Source organism: Hordeum vulgare, chromosome 3H (genome assembly GCF_904849725.1).
Source record: "Hordeum vulgare subsp. vulgare chromosome 3H, MorexV3_pseudomolecules_assembly, whole genome shotgun sequence".
NCBI classification, from domain to species: Eukaryota; Viridiplantae; Streptophyta; class Magnoliopsida; order Poales; family Poaceae; genus Hordeum; species Hordeum vulgare.
The window spans coordinates 24,989,690-25,012,394 of record NC_058520.1 but is presented as its reverse complement, the minus strand read 5'-3'; the positions used below and the strand labels follow the sequence as shown (position 1 = coordinate 25,012,394).

Genomic DNA, 22,705 nt, shown 5'->3' with positions numbered 1-22,705 from the left:
GCAAGCTGACAAGCACCGAGAACTTGTGCACCACTTATCTGCTTCCCTGGCCACCATTAGATATAAAATACACTCGTCAAGAACGTGTCCGCTAAACAAGTGTAGGCACACCCCCGGTGGATCGGAGCAATTAAGCAATCATTGTATTTTCTAATGGTGAATTGGATTATTAGTTTGAATAGAATCCTTGCGATTACGTCCTCTTGTGAATTTTGTATCGTGATGATGAAACTCATTAACTCAGTCTCTGATCGGGTCATATATACTGTATATAATCACAACCATAAAAACAACAATAAAAATGAGAGACTTGCTTGGCCAGTTGGAGCTATAAAAAAATATCACGCGAGCGAAACAGAAGAGAAGAGAGCACCATCAGCTCTCACCATCCAAAGAATCCCTCTGCTCGTGCTCGTTGGCTCCGTCCGTGGAATCTCCGGCCATGGCCGCGCTGCAGAGCCCGCTCCTCGGCGGCGCCGTCTCGCCGGACGTGATCCCTCCGCGCCGCAGGGTCCGCCGCCCGTGCGCCGCGCTGGGCATCGCCGTTGCGCTGCTCGCCCTGGCCGGCGTCCTCCTGCTGCTCCTGGGCTCCGGCGCGGAGCCTGCCGCTGATCGGAGCCGGAGACCGAGGGTGTCTGGCGCGCGGGAGAGCCGGCACGAGGTGGAGTCCGGCGCGGCCGCGGTGGCGGCGGACGACGGGCGGTGCTCGGAGGTGGGCGCCGCGGCGCTGCGTGCCGGCGGGCACGCCGTGGACGCGGCCGTGGCGGCGGCGCTGTGCCTCGGCGTGGTGCACCCCATGTCCAGCGGCCTCGGCGGCGGCGCGTTCATCGTCGTCAGGGACGCGGCCTCCGGCGACGCCGTCGCCCTCGACGCCCGCGAGACGGCGCCGGCCGCGGCCACGCCGGTACGTTTGCTCCGCTCTACTACGTCGCAATCATTCATGAGACCGGCACGACAGCGAAAAGCGAGAGATTTTTTTCGCTCGCTCGCTCGTTCCGCTGATGCGTATGGCATGTGGGTCCCATGCCAGCCGCTATGGTTTGGGCGGGAGGTCACTGTCTGGTGGACCCGTCGTGCTCTTGCTTGAGGTCACTGTGCGGTGGGCCTAACATGCTTGTGCTCTTTTTTTTCTCTCGCTCAAGGCATGCTTGTGCTCTCGCTCAAAATTTAAATATTTCAGTTCTAAAAAATATGAATACAAAATTCAAATACTATATGCGTGTAAATTTTAAGGTCGAAACGCGTTAAAGCGAGAGGTACACAAAAAAGACAAATAAGTGGCTTTTTAGCATATAGTATACCGTATCCTCAAAGTTCATGATTTTTTTTTGTTTTCTGTACAGCACACAATTTAGAGTATTCATCCAGAAATTTTAGACACATACTTCCTCCATCCCAAAATTCTTGTCTTAGATTTATCTAGATATGAATGTATCTAGTCACGTTTTAGTATTTAGATACATTCATTTATATGGTCCAGTGAAATTTAGCTTATCGTTGAGCTCGACCCATCCTTGAACTCGATGAGCACGACTAGAATTAGCCTTAGGGCTTGTTCGATTAATCCCTTCCATAAGGGGATTGGGAGGGATTACCCTTCAATCCCCTCCAATCCCCTCCAAACCCCTTCGAATCTGAAGTAACCGAACAAGGCCTTAATTAATTTCTCTCCCTAGCTGTAGTGGTAAGTCCATCGAGTTGAAACAATTTCTTAAGAGAAGGCTTTGCTATCTTTCCACCTACTCCATTTCGACATGATGAGGGAAATAAATATTACAATGTGTAACATGCGAGTGTGACCAAATGATTCATTCACTTTTTTCTAATAGCTTTGCTAATGTTTAATTGCCTGAAATTAAATAATGTCTCACTCGACGATGCGGTTCGAAAGCAAGTGGAGGCGCGGGCGTGTGTGTGTGCGCCTGTGTGGGAGACTAGACAGAGCACGAGATGATTTGGAAGAGGAAGAAGGGGGGCAGCTGAAAAATGATGAATAATGCTCGAGGGCAGGGGAGGCGTTGGATTCACATCCAACCATTCACGCAAAATGGACGGAAACATTTTCATTTTCCACCCAACTGCTATAGATTTCCCCGTATTTTTTAATCTTCTCTCTCCCATCTTTACTCTACTTTACCATGTGTCAAAACTCAAAACAACGATTTTGCTGAATTACGCAAGTCTAATTAACTCCACGGATGGTTGGCTGAAATGATGTGCAATGTGTTTACCAGATCATGTACGCGGCCGACCCGACGACCAAGTTCAAGGGCGCGCTGGCCATGGGTGTCCCCGGGGAGCTCGCCGGACTGCACGCCGCGTGGTCGCGCTACGGCCGGCTACCGTGGAAGTCCCTCTTCGCGCCGGCGATCGCGCTCGCGCGCGACGGCTACACCATCGTGTCATACGTGGCCAACGCGCTCAAGGACGAGGAGGTCGACGTGCTTGCCGACCCCGGCCTCCGCGCCGTGTTCGCGCCCGGCGGCCGGCTCCTGCGCGAAGGCGAGCTCTGCCGCAACCCGGCGCTGGGGGACGTGCTGGAGACCCTGGCGGAGGACGGCATCACGGCGTTCTATGGCGGCGCCGTCGGGGAGAGGCTCGTGGAGGATGTGAGGCGGGCGGGGGGCATTGTGACGGTGGAGGACCTGAAGGGGTACAGGGTCGGGGTGAGCAAGGCCATGGAAGCTGACGCCATGGGGTTCACCTTCCTCGGCATGCCGCCGCCGTCCAGCGGCACCGTCGGCTTGGCGCTGGTGCTGAATGTATTGGGCGGGTACAAGTCGGCGGAGTTCCTGAGGGGCTTCCTCGGCGTGCACCGGCTGATCGAGGCGGTGAAGCACATGCTCGCCGTCCGGATGGACCTCGGTGACCCCGGCTTCGTCAACGTCGCCGGCAAAGTCTCCGAGATGATGTCGCCGGAGTTCGCGGACAAGATCCGGCGGAGGATCGCCGACAACACCACCTTCCCTCCCACCTACTACCTCGCAAAGTACGTACGTTCGAACAATTTTATTTATGGATGCCATTGCCGATCATCAACATTTGTGCATGTGTCGATCGTACGTACCCTTGCACCGACAATTGACATGTTTTGTGTGCGTCGATCGATCAGATGGAGCCAGCTGCGTGACAATGGCACGAGCCACCTGTGCGTGGTGGACGGCGACAGGAACGCGGTGGCGATGACGACGACGGTGAACTCCTACTTCGGCGCGCACGTGCTGTCGCCGTCCACGGGCGTCGTGCTCAACAACGAGATGGACGACTTCTCGGTGCCGTCGTCCAGCCCGACCCCGGACAAGCTCCCGCCGGCGCCGGCCAACTTCATCGCGCCTGGCAAACGACCGCTCTCCTCCATGACGCCGACGATCATCCTCAAGGACGGGCAGCTCGCCGGCGTGGTGGGCGCCAGCGGGGGCACCAACATCATCACGGCGGTGATGCAGGTGTTCCTGAACCACTTCGTCCTTGGGATGAGCCCGCTCGCCGCAGTGCAGAGCCCCAGGGTGTACCACAAGCTGGTGCCGAACGTGGTGCGGTACGAGGACGACATGATGGCCGACGGCGAGGTCATCGAGTTCAGCACGGAGGCGATGGAGTTTCTGCGGGCAAGGGGCCATGTGCTGGAGAGCACGTTGCCCGGGGCCGTGTGCCAGCTGATCGTGCAGGACTTGCTGGCGCCGGTCTCCAGGGGCGGGGACGACGGCGGCGGGAATGTGTTCCACGGGATGCTGACGGCGGTGAGCGACCCGAGGAAAGGCGGCAGCCCTGCCGGAGTATGATGGACATATTGTTCAGGCGTGTCAGGTGTACATACAGTCGAACATATTGTTCTGAACCCAACTTCTCACACCTTTCTAAATTTTACTACCTCCGTCCCATAATCTCGAGGGCGATGGATGGAGGTGATGAGCTCCAGCTTCACTCAGTTTGATATGACGTCTGCATATAAATTTTATACGAAGTCAAAGTATCTTTAGTTTTTCTTGCAAAAATATATATTTCTACTTTGATCAAATTTTTTAAAAAAAATCAACATTCACACTGCCAAATCAATATTATTAGATTCATTATTAAATGTAGTTTCATAGTACATGTATTTGCTTGGATGCAGAGTTTCTGCTCCCGAGCTCATTTGAGTTTGGTGAACAATAAATTCGATATATTTTTTAGAAACATTCAAAAAATTCTCAATTTTTTTGTGAGCAACACTGACAATTTTCTTAAACGCATGCAAAAATGTGGCCTGAAATAATATTTTTATAAAGCATGGTAAAAAAAACATAATCGATACTCTCAAAATGCGCATTTTTAGAGTATCGATTTCGTTATTTTTTGTCACACCTTATAGGAATGTTATTTCCGGCCAAACTTTTTCACGTACTTAGAGCTTTTGTCAATGTTGTTCACAAAAAAAAAACAAAATTTTTTAAATGGTTTTTGATTTTTTTTTTCAATTTTTGCGTTCATCGAGCTCATTTGAGCTCGGGAGCAGAAGGACACTTTTCTATATGCTTGTGTTACATATGGAAGACAACCTAATGAATGCGTGCATGCATATTTTTAATTAGGTAAAGGTTTGCCGCTGGTGCGCCGGCCGAACGCTTCGGCCGGTCTCGCCCACTCATTCGCGTCTACAGTGAATCAAATCAGAAGGGCTCATCATGTTATCTCTTTCCTCATCCCCGCGTCCTTCTCCTTTCTTTTTTCCAACCTTCCAGTTGTCATGGAAAATTTTACCCCGACGATCTCCTCCAGCGAGCCCCCGTCTTCTTCTCCGGCGAGCACCCTCATATCCTACTACCGAACGAGTGTCCTTCCCTCGATTCCCCCTCTCTCAACTGCTCCATGGCGACCGGACCTACAACGGATGTGGCCGGCGAAGTTGCATCCATGGTCGAAGGCGTATTTAACTACATGCTTCAAACGGCATCGAAATTTGCTACAACCAGCTGAGGGAGTTCCGGATTAAGGGTCCTCGAGCAGTCGGGTTATCCCTCATGGGTCGATCATATGGGCTGCGTCATTGAAGAATCGGATTATCCGACGACTACGTGATCAAGATGGCAGGCTCTGAAGACAGGCGTGCACTCCAAGGCGGGATGACCACTGCGGTCCATCTACTCCCGATCTATGTCGGTAACATGTAACTCTAGGGGCCCCGATGTCTATATAAACCGGTAGCCCTTATACGCAGGGAGGGTGTCTCATCTAGGATTAGCTCGTACGATCTCGAGGTAGATCAACTCTGTAACCATTGTTCCCCATCAATATAATCAAGCGGGACGTAGGGTTTTACCTCCTCAAGAGGGCCCGAACCTGGGTAAACATCGTGTCCCACTCTCTCCTGCAACCCATCGATCTAAGTTCCATGGTTCGGGACACCCTACGCGAGATCTGCCGGTTTTGACGCCGACACCGACACCGCATTTTGCTACCACCGGTGTCGCATTTTGCTACATCGCACATGACGTCGTGATTTTTACTACAGTCGATGCTTCATTTTGCTACAACCGGCATAACGTTTTGCTACATCCATCACGACTGAGTTGCGACCCGTGACGGTGGAACCATGCTTGCATTTGTTGCAACCGTTGATGGAAAAAAGTTTCAACGATAAATGAAAAGTGTTTCAATCGGCAATAGAGAAAGTTTCATCCAGAGAGTTATTTTGCCACATACATCATGAGGAGCTGGTATCGACGGTGAGGGGCGACGACCAGGGATGACCGACGATGAGAGAAGATGAGGAAGCGAGGCGTGTGCGGGGGCGACACCCTCCTTTCCTCTCTTTCTTCCATGCGGGAGGTTGAAGATGGGATGTGGAAGATAACGAGGGAGATCTGACGGCTACGCGCGTGCAAATTGAACGGATCCGGGTTGACCGGCCGAAATATTGGGCCGGCGTGCCGGCGCAGAGTACTACCCTTTTAATTATATGTCATGCATCCTCCAACGTGCATGATTTATTTTCAGCCTTTGCTAGCCAATGACCTTGTACTAAGCATAAATTCTGCCTGTGCATCCAACCTACTTAAACTCAATCACTCTCATAATTAAGTCCTTATTTGATAGAAGAGGTTTGGAGAGGTTTAGAGAGGAATATCCTCGAGCGGTTCAGAAACCCCCAAAATGCTACACCTACGTACAACTACATGTTGTTACGTAATCTTCCTTCACTAATCTTTTCCGCCCCTTGATTTCAGTCGGGGTGGGCCCCAGTCACTAATCCTTGTCCAATAAATTACCTCCACATCATTCTTCACGTAAAAATCCTCACGTAAGTTTACTTGGGTCTAGCATTGCTCCAGAAACCCCAAGAATTTCGAGTCACCATTTGGTAGACAGTTTGCGGTAGCAAAATAAGACCTATTCTGGGCCATACAGTGCATTGTCTACTGCAAAATGTGTGGCCCACTTGCTCTCGCTGGTAGGCCGGCTCATGTGTTCAGGCGACAATTCGCCGCAACGAGCGGTAAATAAGGTTTTGCAGCATTTACTGGGCTCATCTTAGAAGGAAAGCAAACAATCATCTACTAAGAGCGGCGTTGCAAAGGACATACTGGATGGAGTCCCTTTTTTATTTCTTTTAGAAAATATATGTTTCAAGGAATGAAAAATGACATTTTTTTGAAATAAATACATATGTGTGTTCTTCACGTATGTATAAAGTTTCATCAAAATTTCTGATCGGTCAAACATCTTTATTAATCAATAACTAGGTTTACAGGAATAACAAAAAGGGTCATGAAAAAGCCCTGCCCCAAGTGGTGTTCCGTTTCCAAGGAATTAGGAAATTTAACTAAGTTATGTGCCTCTTTGTTCATGTCTTGACCTTCAAACAAAAAATTCTCAAGCAGTAAACTCATGTGCCCTCGCACTGATCTCCCTGATGATAGGTCTGTATCTTCCTTCAGTTCCTCCTTTAATCTCCAAAACAACAGATTTGCAGTCACATGAAATGACAATTCTTTGTAGTGAGAGGTCTAGAGCAAGAACTATAGCTTGACGACACGCAAGCGTTTCCAACGTTGCCGGATCCGTTAACAACAAAGAAAAAGCCCACTGTAATCTATGCATTTGTTGTTTTTGTTTACATCACATATGGACATATATATTCATGAAATTTTATATGTATATACTACAAAAACATGTCTAAATATACACTTTTCCATATTTTTTTGAGGTATGAAAAATGTATTTTTTAGCTGGAAAACTAATAAAGAGCTCTATGGAGCTCGACCTCTGCTTCCACTTTTCGGCATCTACTGGATTAGGGTTGGACCGATGCACGCATGTAAGTTGTTATGTGTTGAAATCAGATTAAACAGCAACAAAATTGACCAATGCATCGAAATCCAACAGGGGGAATATAAATTGATTGGGATGCTTTTGATCTTTAGCTGATCAAAATTGATAAAAGACATAAAATAAGATTTCAACTGGTACTAGAGACTATATATATAGCTAGTTGTCCAAGGCGATGAATGCTTTCAGCAGCTCCTTGGCCACGTCCGGGGTGGAGATGAAATCGATGCAGTAGTCTTCAAGCCCCTTGCAACGGTGACGGCGCGCCAGCTTCACAGTGGCCAACACGTTATCTTTTGTCAAGGACTCGCACAAAAGGTTTACACACATGGCCTTCAATCTCCTCAGCCCAAACCGGCACGCTGCCGTGAGCATGCATGTCCCCAGCCAGCAATCTAGTACCGTCCCCAGGAAGGAGCTCGTCGGTGTAGATAAAATGGAGCACGGCCTTGAACACCGCATCCTTCATGACAGTGGAATGATCATCCTCCTCCTCCTTGGTGCCCGCCACCGCGCCGTGTAAGGCCGGTGACCGCGCGGCGATTACGAGCCTGTGCGCACGGATCTCGCTCTCCTCGACTAGGAAGCCGACGTCCGAGCCATTTTTGTAGAGTTAATCATGTTGTTTTTTTAGGATTAGGAAAGAAAGCCAAACCGAGTCATAGTAGTATTAGGATTCCTAGTCCTAGTTTATTTTCATAGTCCTTTGTGGACGTGTATAAAAGACATCCTAGGGGTGTTGATTGTAACACCAGAAAAACGAAAAGCAATACAAAGCAAAGGCTCGACACGGGCCTTTTAGCCATCAAATCAATCGATCAGTTTTATTCGTGTCGCTAGTTACACAAGTTCCGTCAAGTAGCCGGCTGAAGCAAGAATCGCGTAGGCACGCCTGTACAGCTGCATACGCACGTTCAAAAGCCAACAATTGGTATCTAGAGCCTCGACGATTTACGATCTACGATGACGGACAGTGACGCTGAGTCGGTCAAGTCCGGCAGCGGCGGTGCTAAGGCGAACAAGAACGGCGACAAGGTGAAGAAGGGCGTCAAGTCAGCAACCAGTGGTGGAGGAACGAGCGGCGCCAACGTCCAGTCGCATCGCAACATCGCCATCCAGTACCCGATGCTCACGGACGCCAACTACGGCGTGTGGGCGGTGAAGATGAAGATTATTCTCCGAACCCTCCGAGTGTGGCAGGCAATCACGGACGACGACGTCGATGACGAGTCCGACGAAGGTGCCATGGCCGCCATAGCCTAGTCCGTGCCGGATTCCGTGCTGATGACATTGGCGGAGTTCGAGACGGCAAGAGAGGCGTGGAACGCACTCAAGGAGATGAGGATCGGAGAAGATCGCGTCACCAAGGCACGGGCACAAGTGCTGAAGCGCCAATTTCACAAGTTGCAGATGGAGGAAACTGAATCGGTGAACGACTATGCCATGCGTCTTACTACTTTGGTGGGAGAGATCCGCGCGCTTGGTGCAAAGCTCAAGGAGACCGAGATTGTGAAGAAATTTTTCAGTTCAGTGACTGACAAATTCACGTACATCATCGGCACGCTCGAGCAGCTTTACGACATCGACGACATGACCATAACGGAGGCGATCGGACGCCTGCGAACGTGGGAAGAGAATGCTCGTGGCTGTCGAAAAGGCAAAGGAGGAGGTAGTGACCAACTCATGTACTCGCGCGCAGATTGGGAGGCCCCAAGTAGCAAAGGAAGACGTGACGGTGGCGAAGGCTCAAGTAACACGAAGGGCGATGGACAAACCGGAAAAGGCAAAGGAAAAGGCAAACCACAAGGTCGTGGTAAGGCGGGCCAATCTAAAGAGCAGAAACCACGGAACTTGGACTTGTCCGAGGTCAAGTGCTATAACTGCAATAAGATGGGTCACTTTGCGAAGGATTGTCCAAAGCCTAACAAGCGGGAGATCAAGGCAAATTTGGCAAAGCAGGAAGACGAAGGTCCAGGTCTTCTGATGGCCGAAGTTTGTGATCTCGCTGAAACGGTGGTTGTGAAACCAAGCCGGAAGGTGCTACTTCATGAGGAAAAAGTGACACCAAAGTTATCCGGTGATCAGAACGTGTCGTGGTATCTCGACACGGGTGCCAGTAACCACATGACGGGGTGCAAGGAGAAATTACTCGAGCTGGAATACGATGTTGAAGGCTCGGTCAAGTTCGGTGATGGTTCAGCTGTGGAGATTTGCGGGCAAGGATCTGTCCTCTTTGAGGGTCTCACAGGCGAACATCGCATACTCACCGGAGTGTACTACATCCCACGGCTGCGCAACAACATCATCTCTATTGGGAAGCTTGACGAGAATGGATGCAAGGTGAATATCGAGAGCGGAGTGATGACGATCTTCGACAACCTCCGAAACGTGCTAGCTCGTGTTAATCGCACACGGAATAGGCTATATATCCTCAACCTTGATCAATCTCAACCGGAGTGTTGGCTCGCCAAGAGTGATGATGATTCGTGGTTATGGCATGCTAGATTTGGACACGCTAACTTCTACACCTTGAAGAAGATGTCAAAGATGGAGATGGTATCCGGGATGCCAGTTATCGACCATGTTGATCGAGTATGTGACGGGTGCTTGGTTGGAAAACAGCACCGCAGGCCATTCCCTGCTCAGTCTACCTATCGTGCAAGTGATGCACTCGAGCTGCTCCATGGTGATCTATGTGGCCCTATCACCCCGGCAACTCACGCTGGAAAGAAGTATTTCTTCCTTGTGGTAGACGACTACTCGAGATATATGTGGGTCATTCTCCTACGATCTAAAGATGAGGCGTTTGAAGCATTCAAGAAGCTGAAGGCTGCAACAGAGATGGAACACAAGCTGAAGGTTCGCGCTCTACGGACAGATCGCGGCGGAGAGTTTACGTCGAATGAGTTCAACGACTACTGCGAGAAGATTGTCATAAAGAGGTTCCTCACGTCACCTTACACGCCGCAGCAGAATGGGGTCGTTGAAAGGCGCAATCGAACCGTCGTTGACATGGCAAGGAGTTTACTCAAGAGCAAGAACCTGTCGGGGATTTTTTGGGGAGAAGCTGTCTCGACGGCGGTCTATCTTCTCAACCGGGCTCCAACGAAGGCGGTGATCGGCAAGACCGTATGAAGCAATTTACGGACGTAAGCCGAATGTGTCTCATCTACGGACATTCGGGTGCGTGGCACATGTGAAGACGGCGGAGCCGCACCTCTCAAAGCTTGCCGATCGTAGCACCAAGATGGTGTTCATCGGATACGAGAGCAGTTCTGGCACCAAGGCATACCGTTTCTACGATCCACAAACCAAGCGTCTACGAATTTCACGCGACGCCGTGTTTGAAGAAAACCAAGCGTGGAATTGGAGCGCCGCAGCCGACGATGCTCCAAACAGTAACATATTTGCAGTTGAATTTCCAACTGATGATGATGCAGGGGAGGATGTCCAGGTGGTTGGCAAGACGCCCAACCAAGGTGACCACAATGATAGTGATCATCATGGTGCCGACACCGACAACGACGCGCATAGGTCGCAAGGAGATAGCGACAATGCCGCGCACACACAGGCAGAGATCTCAACGACAACATCGACAACGAGGCGCATAGTGACGACGACAATCAAGATGATGGTCACGGTCACGACGACTACGCCGACGACACGGATGTCGATGATACACCAGGGTCTCAGCCATCTTCCTCAAGTGCATCAACACCGACACAATTTGTGTCGTCTCCTTCGCAAGCCACAACGGACTCCTCAGGGCCTCGTCGCTACAAGACCCTCAAGAAAGTCTACAAGTACACAAAGCCAGTTACACTCGAGTACTCCGGACTATGTTTGTTCGGAGTTGAGGAGCCGGCGAACTTCGTAGAGGCGAGCAAAAGTCCTAGCTGGACGCACGCCATGGATGAGGAGATGAAGGCAATTGAGAGCAATGGCACGTGGACTTTGGTAACCCGACCTCCAAACCAAAAGACCATAGGTTTGAAGTGGGTTTACAAGTTAAAGAAGGACACACAGGGTGCCATTGTGAAGTACAAGGCAAGACTCATTGCAAAGGGCTACGTTCAACGTCAAGGAGTTGACTATGATGAGGTGTTTGCACCGGTTGCTCGAATCGAGACGGTGAGAGTGCTCCTAGCTTTGGCAGCACAAGAGGATTGGAAGGTTCATCATATGGATGTTAAATCCGCTTTCCTCAACGGCGATCTCACAGAAAAAGTGTACGTGGAACAACCCCTCGGCTACGAGAAGAAAGGCGAAGAAGGAAAAGTTTACAAGCTCAAGAAGGCACTTTATGGGTTGAAGCAAGCGCCAAGAGCTTGGAACTCAAAGTTAGACCGAAGTCTGGTCTCGCTCGGGTTCAAGAGATGTCCCCTCGAGCACGCAGTCTATACAAAGAACTCCAAAGGCTCAAACCTGCTAGTTGGAGTTTATGTCGACGATCTGATTATCACCGGAGATAGCGTACATGAAATTGAACATTTCAAGGCGCAAATGAAGAACAAGTTTAGCATGAGTGATCTGGGATTACTCAGCTATTACTTGGGCATCGAAGTGAAGCAAAGCTCCGGAGAGATTTCCCTATGTCAATCGGCTTACGCTGTCAAGTTATTGGACAAGTGTGGCATGTCAGATTGCTACGCGACACAAGTTCCAATGGACCAACGTCACAAGTTGAGCAAGCGTAGCTCAAATCCGCCAGTGGACACCACAATGTATCGAAGCGTTGTGGGCAGCCTGAGATATTTGGTGCATACCCGACCTGACTTGGCGTATTCAGTCCGGATCGTGAGTCGTTTCATGGAGAATCCAACAACCGAACACATGAGCGCGGTCAATCAAATCTTGCGCTATGTGAAAGGCACCATTAATCTTGGTTGCACGTACAGAAAGGGAAAGGAAGGATTGATCCTTCGTGGATATTCAGATAGTGACATGGCAGGTGATGTTGATGACCGAAAGAGCACAACGGGCATGGTTTTCTACCTTGGCACGAATCCGATTAGCTGGAATTCTCAGAAGCAAAAGGTGGTGGCACTGTCTTCATGCGAGGCAGAATACATAGCGGCAAGCACGACGGCTTGTCAAGCAGTGTGGCTGAGAAGACTCCTAGCTATTCTTGCAAAGCGGGAGGTGCAGAAGGTGTCACTGAAGATCGATAACCAAGCTGCAATCTCGTTGTGCAAAAATCCGGTTCATCACGAAAGGAGCAAGCACATAGATACCCGGTTCCACCATATCCGGGAGTGCATTGAAGAAGGGTTGATCGAGGTTCAACATGTGAACACGAAAGACCAACTTGCCGATATTTTCACCAAGTCCCTCGGTCGACAGAAGTTCATCGAGATGAGGAGGAAAGTCGGAGTGCAAGAAGTGAAGTGAAGCAACAAGATTAAGGAGGTGAATGTAGAAGTTAATCATGTTGTTTCTTTAGGATTAGGAAAGAAAGCCAAACCGAGTCCTAGTAGTATTAGGATTCCTAGTCCTAGTCTATTTTCATAGTCCCTTGTGGACGTGTATAAAAGACATCCTAGGGGTGTTGATTGTAACACCAGAAAAACGAAAAGCAATACAAAGCAAAGGCTCGACACGGGCCTTTTAGCCATCAAATCCATTGATCAGTTTTATTCGTGTCGCTAGTTACACAAGTTCCGTAAAGTAGCCGGCCGAAGCAAGAATCGCGTAGGCACACCTGTACAGCTGCATACGCACGTTCAAAAGCCAACAATTCTCGCTGGTGAGCAGCTGCTCGAGTTGCGTGGAGATTTCGGAGGGCGGCACGATGACGGTGACTCCGGCGCTCGCCAAACTAGTGTAGGGCTCCGGCTCCTTAAGGACATCGACTTGGCAGCGTACGGTTAAGGATCCATCATGTGCCATGTACTTTGATTTGGCAGCTTCCAAGGAAATGAACTTCTCGTACCCCCATGTCCTAGATTTGCTAGTACGGTTGTGTGAAGAGCTACACACCTTCAACGGCGACGTCCCGCTGGGGTCTTGGATTTTTAAGCAGATGGACGTCTTCACGCCGGCGGCGGTTCCGGCAGGAAGGTCCGACACCAGCTGGAGGTAGACGGAGATGTACTTGTCGCCCTCCACCGCGGCATTCCCTGATGGGTACAAACTTATCCTCCAGTCGTGGCTGTTAGAGTAAAACGAGATTGAATGAAAATGAATGGACGATTAGTCCTGATTTCTATTGATTCTCAAGTATATATACATCTGGAAGAGGCACGAAGAAGAGGTGTCTGTTCGGAGGCATCCTTCCAGAACAGGTGCCTGTTGGCAATATAGAGAGAGCGGAGACACGACTGTTCGGGGTTGGACACATCCCTTGGATTAATCTACTAATTAATTTCTAACACTCTTCCTTGTACAACACCGCTCCTTGAATGTTTCATCGTTGAAAGCTTCTTGCATATAGATCTTCCATCTTGAGAAATCTTCCAGATAATCTTGAGAGTCTCCCCCAAAAACCCTGTGGGAAAAATATGAGGAGAATAGAGTAGATATGTTGCTAAAACTCCTTTAAACCCAATGGGAAAAATAAGGAGGAAAAGATGCAACATATGATGATTATTGTCTCTTGATAACTCATATGAGAAAACCTTTGAAGAAGGAAAAAACTCATTGACAAGTTTAGAGAACAATTAATATGTCTTGAGTACTTCCTTTAAAAATCCTGGTAGGGAAAATAGAAAGTATGACATATGATCTTTGAGAAGATATTGCCTCACTAAAAACCATTATGAAAAACTTTGAGAGAAAACTCATAAGAGAAAATAGTGCAATCGTACATGCCATTGAAAACTCATTGCATTGAGGAATGCACATACCTTCACAATTGCTGGGCGAACATTTTCCGGTAGAATTCCCCTCAATGCAACCGGAAGCAATTGCGTCATAAGCACGTGGCAGTCATGAGACTTTAGGTTTTGGAATTTTTTGTCTTTCATATTTACGATTCCCTTTATATTCGACGAGAAGCCAGTCGGGACCTTGATATTGAAAAGGACTTCAAAGAATATTTCCTTCTCTTCCTTAGTAAGAGCTGTTGGAATTATGCCCTAGAGGCAATAATAAATGTATAGTTATTATTATAATTCCTGTATCAAGATAATAGTTTATTATACATGCTATAATTGTATTGAATGAAGACTCATTTACATGTGTGGATACATAGACGAAACACCGTCCCTAGCATGCCTCTAGTTGGCTAGCCAGTTGATCAATGATAGTCAGTGTCTTCTGATTATGAACAAGGTGTTGTTGCTTGATAACTGGATCACGTCATTGGGAGAATCACGTGATGGACTAGACCCAAACTAATAGACGTAGCATGTTGATCGTGTCATTTTGTTGCTACTGTTTTCTGCGTGTCAAGTATTTATTCCTATGACCATGAGATCATATAACTCACTGACACCGGAGAAATGCTTTGTGTGTATCAAACGTCGCCACGTAACTGGGTGACTATAAAGATGCTCTACAGGTATCTCCGAAGGTGTTAGTTGAGTTAGTATGGATCAAGACTGGGATTTGTTACTCCGTGTGATGGAGAGGTATCTCGGGGCCCACTCGGTAATACAGCATCACACATAAGCCTTGCAAGCAATGTAACTTAATGTAAAGTTGCGGGATCTTGTATTACGGAACGAGTAAAGAGACTTGCCGGTAAACGAGATTGAAATAGGTATGCGGATACTGACGATCGAATCTCGGGCAAGTAACATACCGAAGGACAAAGGGAATGACATACGGGATTATACGAATCCTTGGCACTGAGGTTCAAACGATAAGATCTTCGTAGAATATGTAGGATCCAATATGGGCATCCAGGTCCCGCTATTGGATATTGACCGAGGAGTCTCTTGGGTCATGTCTACATAGTTCTCGAACCCGCAGGGTCTGCACACTTAAGGTTCGACGTTGTTTTATGCGTATTTGAGTTATATGGTTGGTTACCGAATGTTGTTCGGAGTCCCGGATGAGATCACGGACGTCACGAGGGTTTCCGGAATGGTCCGGAAACGAAGATTGATATATAGGATGACCTCATTTGATTACCGGAAGGTTTTCGGAATTACCGGGAATGTACCGGGAATGACGAATGGGTTCCGGGAGTTCACCGGGGGGGAGGGGGCAACCCACCCCGGGGAAGCCCATAGGCTTTGGGGAGACACACCAGCACTTAGTGGGCCTATGCGCCAAGAAAAAGAAATCAAAGGAAAAGAAAAAAAAAGAGGGAGGAAGTGGGAAGGGAGGGGGACTCCTCCCACCAAACCAAGTCCAACTCGGTTTGGGGGGGGGAGTCCTCCCCCCTTGGCTCGGCCGACCCCTTGAGGGTCCCTTGGACCCCAAGGCAAGGTCCCCCTCCCTCCTCCTATATATATGGAGCTTTTAGGGCAGATTTGAGACGACTTTCTCACGGCTGCCCGACCACATACCTCCATAGTTTTTCCTCTAGATCGCGTTTCTACGGAGCTCGGGCGGAGCCCTGCTGAGACAAGATCATCACCAACCTCCGGAGCGCCGTCACGCTGCTGGAGAACTCTTCTACCTCTCCGTCTCTCTTGCTGGATCAAGAAGGCCGAGATCATCGTCGAGCTGTACGTGTGCTGAACGCGGAGGTGCCGTCCGTTCGGTACTAGATCGTGGGACTGATCGCGGGATTGTTCGCGGGGCGGATCGAGGGACGTGAGGACGTTCCACTACATCAACCGCGTTCTCTAACGCTTCTGCTGTACGATCTACAAGGGTACGTAGATCACTCATCCCCTCTCGTAGATGGACATCACCATGATAGGTCTTCGTGCGCGTAGGAAATTTTTGTTTCCCATGCGACGTTCCTCAACAAGAGCGTAGCTGGCAGGCCCTTGAAACTGCCCTGGATGCATGCCATCTCTTCCTTTATGACGTTCCTGGTCCTCCCGTGCTTCCGGTGTATCTTCTGACTTCCCATACAAGCCCAGGAAGCCTAGAATATTCACGCAGAGATTCTTCGTCAGATACATCACGTCGATTGCCGAGCGGACCTCATGGACTTCCCAGTAGGGTAGCTTCCAAAATATAGATTTCTTCTTTCACATGGGTACGCGCTTATCAGGGCCGTTAGGAACAGGTTGGCTGCCAGGACCCATTCCAAAGGTTACTTTTAAATCTTTGACCATATCAAATACTTCAGCACCAGTACGGATGACAGGCTTCCCCCGGGGTTCTGCCTTGCCATTGAAATGCTTGCCTTTTTTTTAAGGGATGCTTGGGCGGAAGAAAACGATGATTGTACGGGTACACATTCTTCCTACATTTGTCCAGATATATACTTTCTGTCTGATCCAAACAGTGCGTGCATGCATTGTATCCCTTGTTTGACTGTCCTGAAATGTTACTAAGAGCAGGCCAATCATTGATGGTTACGAAAAGCAACCTCGAAGGTCAAATTCCTCTTGTTTGTGCTCGTCCCACACACGTACACCTGGTTCGGCCCACAGCTGTAAAAGTTCATCAACTAATGGCCTTAGGTACACATCAATATCGTTGCCGGGTTTCTTTGGACCTTGGATAAGCACTGACATCATAATGAACTTCCGCTTCATGCACAACCAAGGAGGAAGGTTGTACATACATAGAGTAACGGGCCAGGTGCTGTGACTGCAACTCTGCTACCCAAAAGGATTCATGCCATCTGTACTCAGACCTAACCATAAGTTCCTTGCGTCAGCTGCAAATCTCGGGAACTCTCTCTCGATTTTTCTCCACTGCCGACCATCAGCGGTGTGCCTCAACTTATCGTCTTTCATACGATCTTCCATGTGCCATCGCAACAACTTCGCATGATCTTTATTTCTGAACAGACGTTTCAATCGTGGTATTATAGGAGCATACCGCATCACCTTGGCAGGAACCCTCTTCCTGGGTGGCTCGCCCTTAATATCACCAGGGTCATCTTTTCTGATCTTATACCGCAATGCAGTGCATACCGGGCATTTATTCATATTCTCGTACTTCTCACCGCGGTAGAGGATGCAGTCATTAGGGCATGCATGTATCTTGTGCACGTCTAATCCTAGAGGGCAGACAAGCTTCTTTGCTTCGTACGTGCTGGCGGGCAATTCGTTCCTTCTTGGAAGCATCTTCTTCATCAGTACCAGCAACTTTTCGAATGACGAGTCAGTCACACCGGTCTCTGCCTTCCACTTCAGCAATTCCAGTGTGCTACCCAGCTTCTTCTGGCCATCTTCACAAGTTGGGTACAACAATTTGTTGTGGTCCTATAACATCTGCTCGAACTGCAACATCTCCTTTTTTGTGTCGCAACCTCGCCGTGCATCAGAAATGACCCGGCCAAGATCATCAGCGGGCTCATCTGGTTCCCGTTCTTCATCCTGATCTTCTTCTTCATTGTCTTTCATTGCGGTATCAGCATACTCAGGGAACATAGATCGGTAGTTGTCATCATCGTTCTCTTCTTCTTCATCGTCGTCTTCCATCATAACCCATCTTTCTCCATGCTTGGTCCAAACATAATAGTCCGACATAAAACCGGACCGAAGCAGGTGGCTCTGAATGACTCTTGAGGAAGTGTAATCCTTCTCATTCCGACATTCAACACATGGACAAAACATATATCCACCACCATGCTTGTTCGCATCGGCTGCATCTCGAAAAGAATGCACGCCTTTTTTGTAAGCGGTTGTGCGTCGATCCCCGTACATCCATGGATGGCTCATCTGTGTTATACGACAGTATATCAAATACAATCACGATCCTAAAAATTAGTACCGCACGGTCTAAACGAGGAACTATAGTTGCTAACCTTTTAGAATAAGTAGAAATAAAGAGGAAGAGGTTTAAGCGTGGCTCAGGCATCTCATATCGTAGTTGTGTTCGGTGAACTGAAGCGGCATCACTCTAACACACATTTCAACAAACACCTCTAATGTATAAAAAAAAAGTGGAGAGTTAGCACACACCCACAATCCTCCATCCAAAAAATGCAAGGAAGAGGGGAGAGGGGGGCTGTGCTATATATAGGCAAAGGACTTTAGTCCCGGTTTGAGACACAAACCGGGACTAAAGGTGGCACACATGCGGGCTGCCCACCGCGTAGCCCTTTAGTCCCGGTTTGGGACACGAACCGGGACTAAAGGCTCCTTACGGGCCAGGACTAAAGCCTTGAAGGAGGTATTGAGAATTGGGACGACGTGGATAGGCCTTTAGTCCCGGCCCAGAGACATGCCGGGACTAAAGGGTACCGGCCAAAGGCCCGATTTGATGAAGCGATTGTAGCACAAGGCAGAATGGATGAGATTCCTTTTAATCATAAGAAGACAAACATAATTAATATTAATGATTAATTTCCTGTACGAATGCATGCCGCAGGTAACTCAATTTGCTCTCCGTTCTTTGAGGAAATGATGATGCCGCAGGGTGATTTCTTGTGATGTAAAAAGAAGATTCCTCTCCGTTCACGAGAGACACAACGAGTGGTCGCTGATGCTAATCTCAAAATGAAAACCAAATTAGCCTTCTCATGATTGATTTCTCCAATGGATGCATGCATGCCTTTGCATGCGATCTGATGCGCCAGCGTGTTATGCGCTCTGCATCCCTGGCCGTTGCGTGCTTTGCACCTACGACCTGTTGACGGCCTCGCGCGGCGGCGGCCACGATACGGACGGACGGACACGGAGCCGGTCTAGCGCGGGGCACGGCGCTGCGGGGCGGCGGCTTGGCCTCTTTCTCAGCGAAGAAGACTACGTGCTGATAACGTGTTAGAGTAAAACGAGATTGAATGTTTTTATTGATTCTTAAGTATATATACATCTGGAATGTTTTTATTGATTCTTAAGTATATATACATCTGGAAGAGGCACGAAAAAGAGGTGTCTGTTCAGAGGCATCAATATACTGAATGCAGGATTCCTCAAGTTGCCTGCCGCTGGGCCGGACGATGGCGACATGGATGGGAGGCGGGCGGCGGAGGAGGAGTGTGCGAGGACAACTTCTCTTCTCACTCTCAATAGCATGTGGAAGAGAGACCCTTATAAAGGGGTCCAAACTATCCTACACTAGCGGGGTGGGACTAAACTCCCACCACCTTGTCATGCCACCACCTACATGGGTCCTTGGAGATTTTTCTGAAATTCTCTAATGGGCCTAAAGCCCACCTCCAAATTTCAACACAGAGGATGGTGAGGCGGTCGTTCTCCACGTAGCGCGCCTCATGGCCACGGAACAAATCTGGCACCGTCAGCTTCCAGGTGTTGCGGGTTTTGGAGAAGACGTTGGGGTCGTCGCTCCTCCACACCGCAGCCGGCCACCGTCCGCACGTACGGGTCGTCTATGCGGAGGCTGACCATCGCGACGACGTTGTTTTTGTTGTTTCCGACCATCTCGAGGGTGATGGACGCCTGGTGAGGTGATCATCTCCTTGGTCAACAAATCCACAGGCGAGTGCCCAGGTGTGGCCGCCGGACCTGATGGGGTTGCTGACCTTGCGCACGCCGTAGCCGACGATCTGAAACTGGCGTGTGCCTCGGACAAGCGTGAGTTTCCCGTGCACGCACGTATATGCATGCCCCCCCCCCCCCCCCCCCCCCCTGATTTGATTTTCACCATCAAGAACAGGAAAAAAGAAGGCACGGACGGACGCGCCAGCAGCAAAGCATATGCATGCACACCGCCCGGCCGGCCATGCAAGTGGGGTTCGGAGTGGGACCCACCCACGATGCACGACTTGTTCGTTCGTCCACCCAGCAGTTTCGCGACTCGCCCCGCCCAACCACGTTTGCCGTCGTCCTCCATCCATCAAAAAGGGTGCATTATATTTGTCTCCCCATGCATGCATGCATACTCTTGTCTTCTCTCCGAGTTGATCGGTGGCGGACTGCTCGCCGGAGTGACACCCATCGCTGCAACTACTGCAGTAGTTCCCCGGATCATGCATGCATGCATGGGCCGTCTTTTTCTCCCCGGATCATGCATGGACCAACTCCAACTCCAATCCTCCGTAAAAAAAAAAAAGGATGAGTTCTTCTCTTCTTCATCACACAACAAGATCAGATCTCGGACGAGCTAATTCTTCCCCAATTCCGTCACCGGCCGGCCATGCTTTTCACGCTCGCTCTCGCTTTCCATCTAAGAGCATCCGCGCTTCGCGCCGTTCTTAAAAAATCTGTTTGCCGCGCGTTCATCGCCTGGTTTGGTGCGTCGCGCAGCGCTGGCTCCAACAGCAGCGTTAAAGTGCAGCGCGCGCCGTTCCAACAGCGCGTAAAAATGCAACGCGCGCGCACAACATTTTCAATTGCAAAATGGGGAAAATAATAAAAAGATTGCATAAAATAAAAAAGATACAAAGTTATTTTACATAGATTGCAACTAGATAGATAGTTCGAAAATATAGATAGATAGTTCGGTGCAAGTAGATAGATAATTCGGAAACATAAAACTTTTGTTAACCCCAGTCGCTCCAATCATCACCACCATCGTCATCGTCGTTGGTGTCGTCAGAGGTTGACAGCCAGATGTCCAACCAACGGTCATCTTCTTCAGTGAAGAAGGACCTCCCGCCTGCTGCGACGATGTCGGCCTGGGCACTCGCCAATGCCTTCCGTTGACGCCTGTCTAACCGCTCCTCGCGGCGCCGACGCGTGTCCTCCTCGCGGCGCCTTGCCCAATAATCCTGCTCGTAGGCGACGTCCTCCGGGTGGCGCCGTGCCATTCCGCCATGACCAGCTCGTCCTCCTGGGCAAGGAGGAGGCGGTGCTGCCGCGCAGTGTGCTCCGCACGGTCTTGTGCGGAGTTTAGACGAGGCTGGGGGGGGGGGCGACGTCCAGTGCCTGCTGGAGCGTGTGGACGTCCTGGAAGTTCATCTGGCGGCGCGGCCTACCTAGGCGCCACGCCGCCGCGTCGAACGCGCGGGCGGCCTCGTGCGCCGTGTCGTACGTGCCGAGGCTGAGACGGAGATCGCCGGAGCGTATGTCGGCGTAGAACCCGCCGTTGGGGCGCTGACGGACGCCGCGGTAGCCCGACGCAGAACGGCGGCGCGACGACATAGTGGCGCGTCGGGGGCCCGTCGCTTGACCTAATTCAGCGTCGCACGTGGTTGACCTCGCCGCCGCGGACGCCCCATCACGATCAGCTCGCCGCACCTCCTCCACATCGCCGCCGACGTCGCCGCCCCGTTCCCGACCACCACATCGTCGCTCCATTGCCGATCACCCCGCCGCTGGTCCGTCCACGTTCAGCGCTGCCGCACATCTACCCCATCGCCGCCGACGACGTCGCCCCGTGCCCGACCACCACTCCGTCGCCCCGTTCCCGATCACCACGCCGCCGACCCGTCCACGTTCACCGCTGCTGAACGTCTACCCATGCCGCCGACAACGTCGCCCCGTTCCCGACCACCACTCCGCCGCCTCGTTCCCGATCACCACGCCACCGCCCCGTCGAGGATCATCCCCTGCCTAAGTTGTTGAAATAAAACTGAGTCTTATACAAAACTTTAATTGTAATTTTTTTATTTTTTATTGTTGTATAGTGCTTGAGGTGTGTTTGAATGAAGGAGGAAACTGGTTATTCGAAGGATGAGTATGATATAGATACCGTCGATGAAACTGATAACAGTTCTATTAATGATGATGATTATAATAGCGCCAATGAATCATGGTCTTCATATGATAATTTACCTTCGGAGGATTTTTAAAATAATGAAGATGATACATGCAATGAAAACGTAAGTGACATATATTTAGATCTTTAAGTTTGTAAAATACAATCTTTATTTCATGTGTGTGTTTATTGTACAGGAAGATGTGGATGTTGAGAATTGAAAAATAATAATGATGACTCTTTCTACGAAATCAGGTATGCTCAATTATTTTTGTACGGTAGCCAGTAGTGTGAACTAGATTATGATTTCTTTAAAAAATATGATTTTGTTTGTCAAACTTTAAGGAATGTTTGGATATAGCATGTAAAAAATTATCGCACGAAATCACATCGGTCAAGCCGTGAAAAAAGAATATTGATACTCTGAATGTTATTTTCAAATGCATTTTGGAGCTCTAATCTTTTTATACGAATTTCACCAATGCGTTTTTGTGATGAAAATTTGCATGCAATTCAAACATTTCTTAAAGTTTGCCACCAAAAAAGTTCGAATTTTCTAAATTGTTTTTGATTTTACTTTTCACCGCAGAAACATTTGAGCTCGAGTTTAGAAAGGTACTTTCGCATGTACCAGCTGCCACTACTTGCTAGTGGTATCTCAACGTTCGCCCCAACTGTCCCAAGACGAGCCGACAGTTTGACTCGCAGAGTGTGTGTTGAACCAATGCACGTGCTTTCTGTTTGCTTACTCATCAATGGAGCAGTTGGAAGTTCA

General features: G+C 49.4%; 1 protein-coding gene and 1 pseudogene across 1 annotated transcript; one reads left to right on the top strand and one right to left on the bottom strand.

Annotated features, from left to right (window-relative positions):
• The first annotated feature begins 287 nt into the window (after positions 1-287).
• LOC123442704 (glutathione hydrolase 3-like) lies at positions 288-3,934 on the top strand. Its single transcript, XM_045118823.1, has 3 exons — positions 288-904; positions 2,235-2,989; positions 3,113-3,934. Exons 1-3 carry the CDS (start codon positions 443-445, stop codon positions 3,780-3,782), a joined length of 1,887 nt encoding a protein of 628 aa, XP_044974758.1. The 5' UTR covers positions 288-442; the 3' UTR covers positions 3,783-3,934.
• A 3,533-nt stretch (positions 3,935-7,467) lies between these two features.
• On the bottom strand, positions 7,468-21,530 carry LOC123441409 (annotated as a pseudogene).
• Between the last annotated feature and the right edge of the window lie 1,175 nt (positions 21,531-22,705).

Coding starts and splice junctions, on each gene's coding strand:
- LOC123442704 (XM_045118823.1), top strand. CDS start 443: ATGGCCGCGCTGCAGAGCCCGCTCCTCGGCGGCGCCGTCTCGCCGGAC. Junction 905..2,234: donor CGCCGGCCGCGGCCACGCCG/GTACGTTTGCTC, acceptor TGTGTTTACCAG/ATCATGTACGCGGCCGACCC. Junction 2,990..3,112: donor CCCACCTACTACCTCGCAAA/GTACGTACGTTC, acceptor TCGATCGATCAG/ATGGAGCCAGCTGCGTGACA.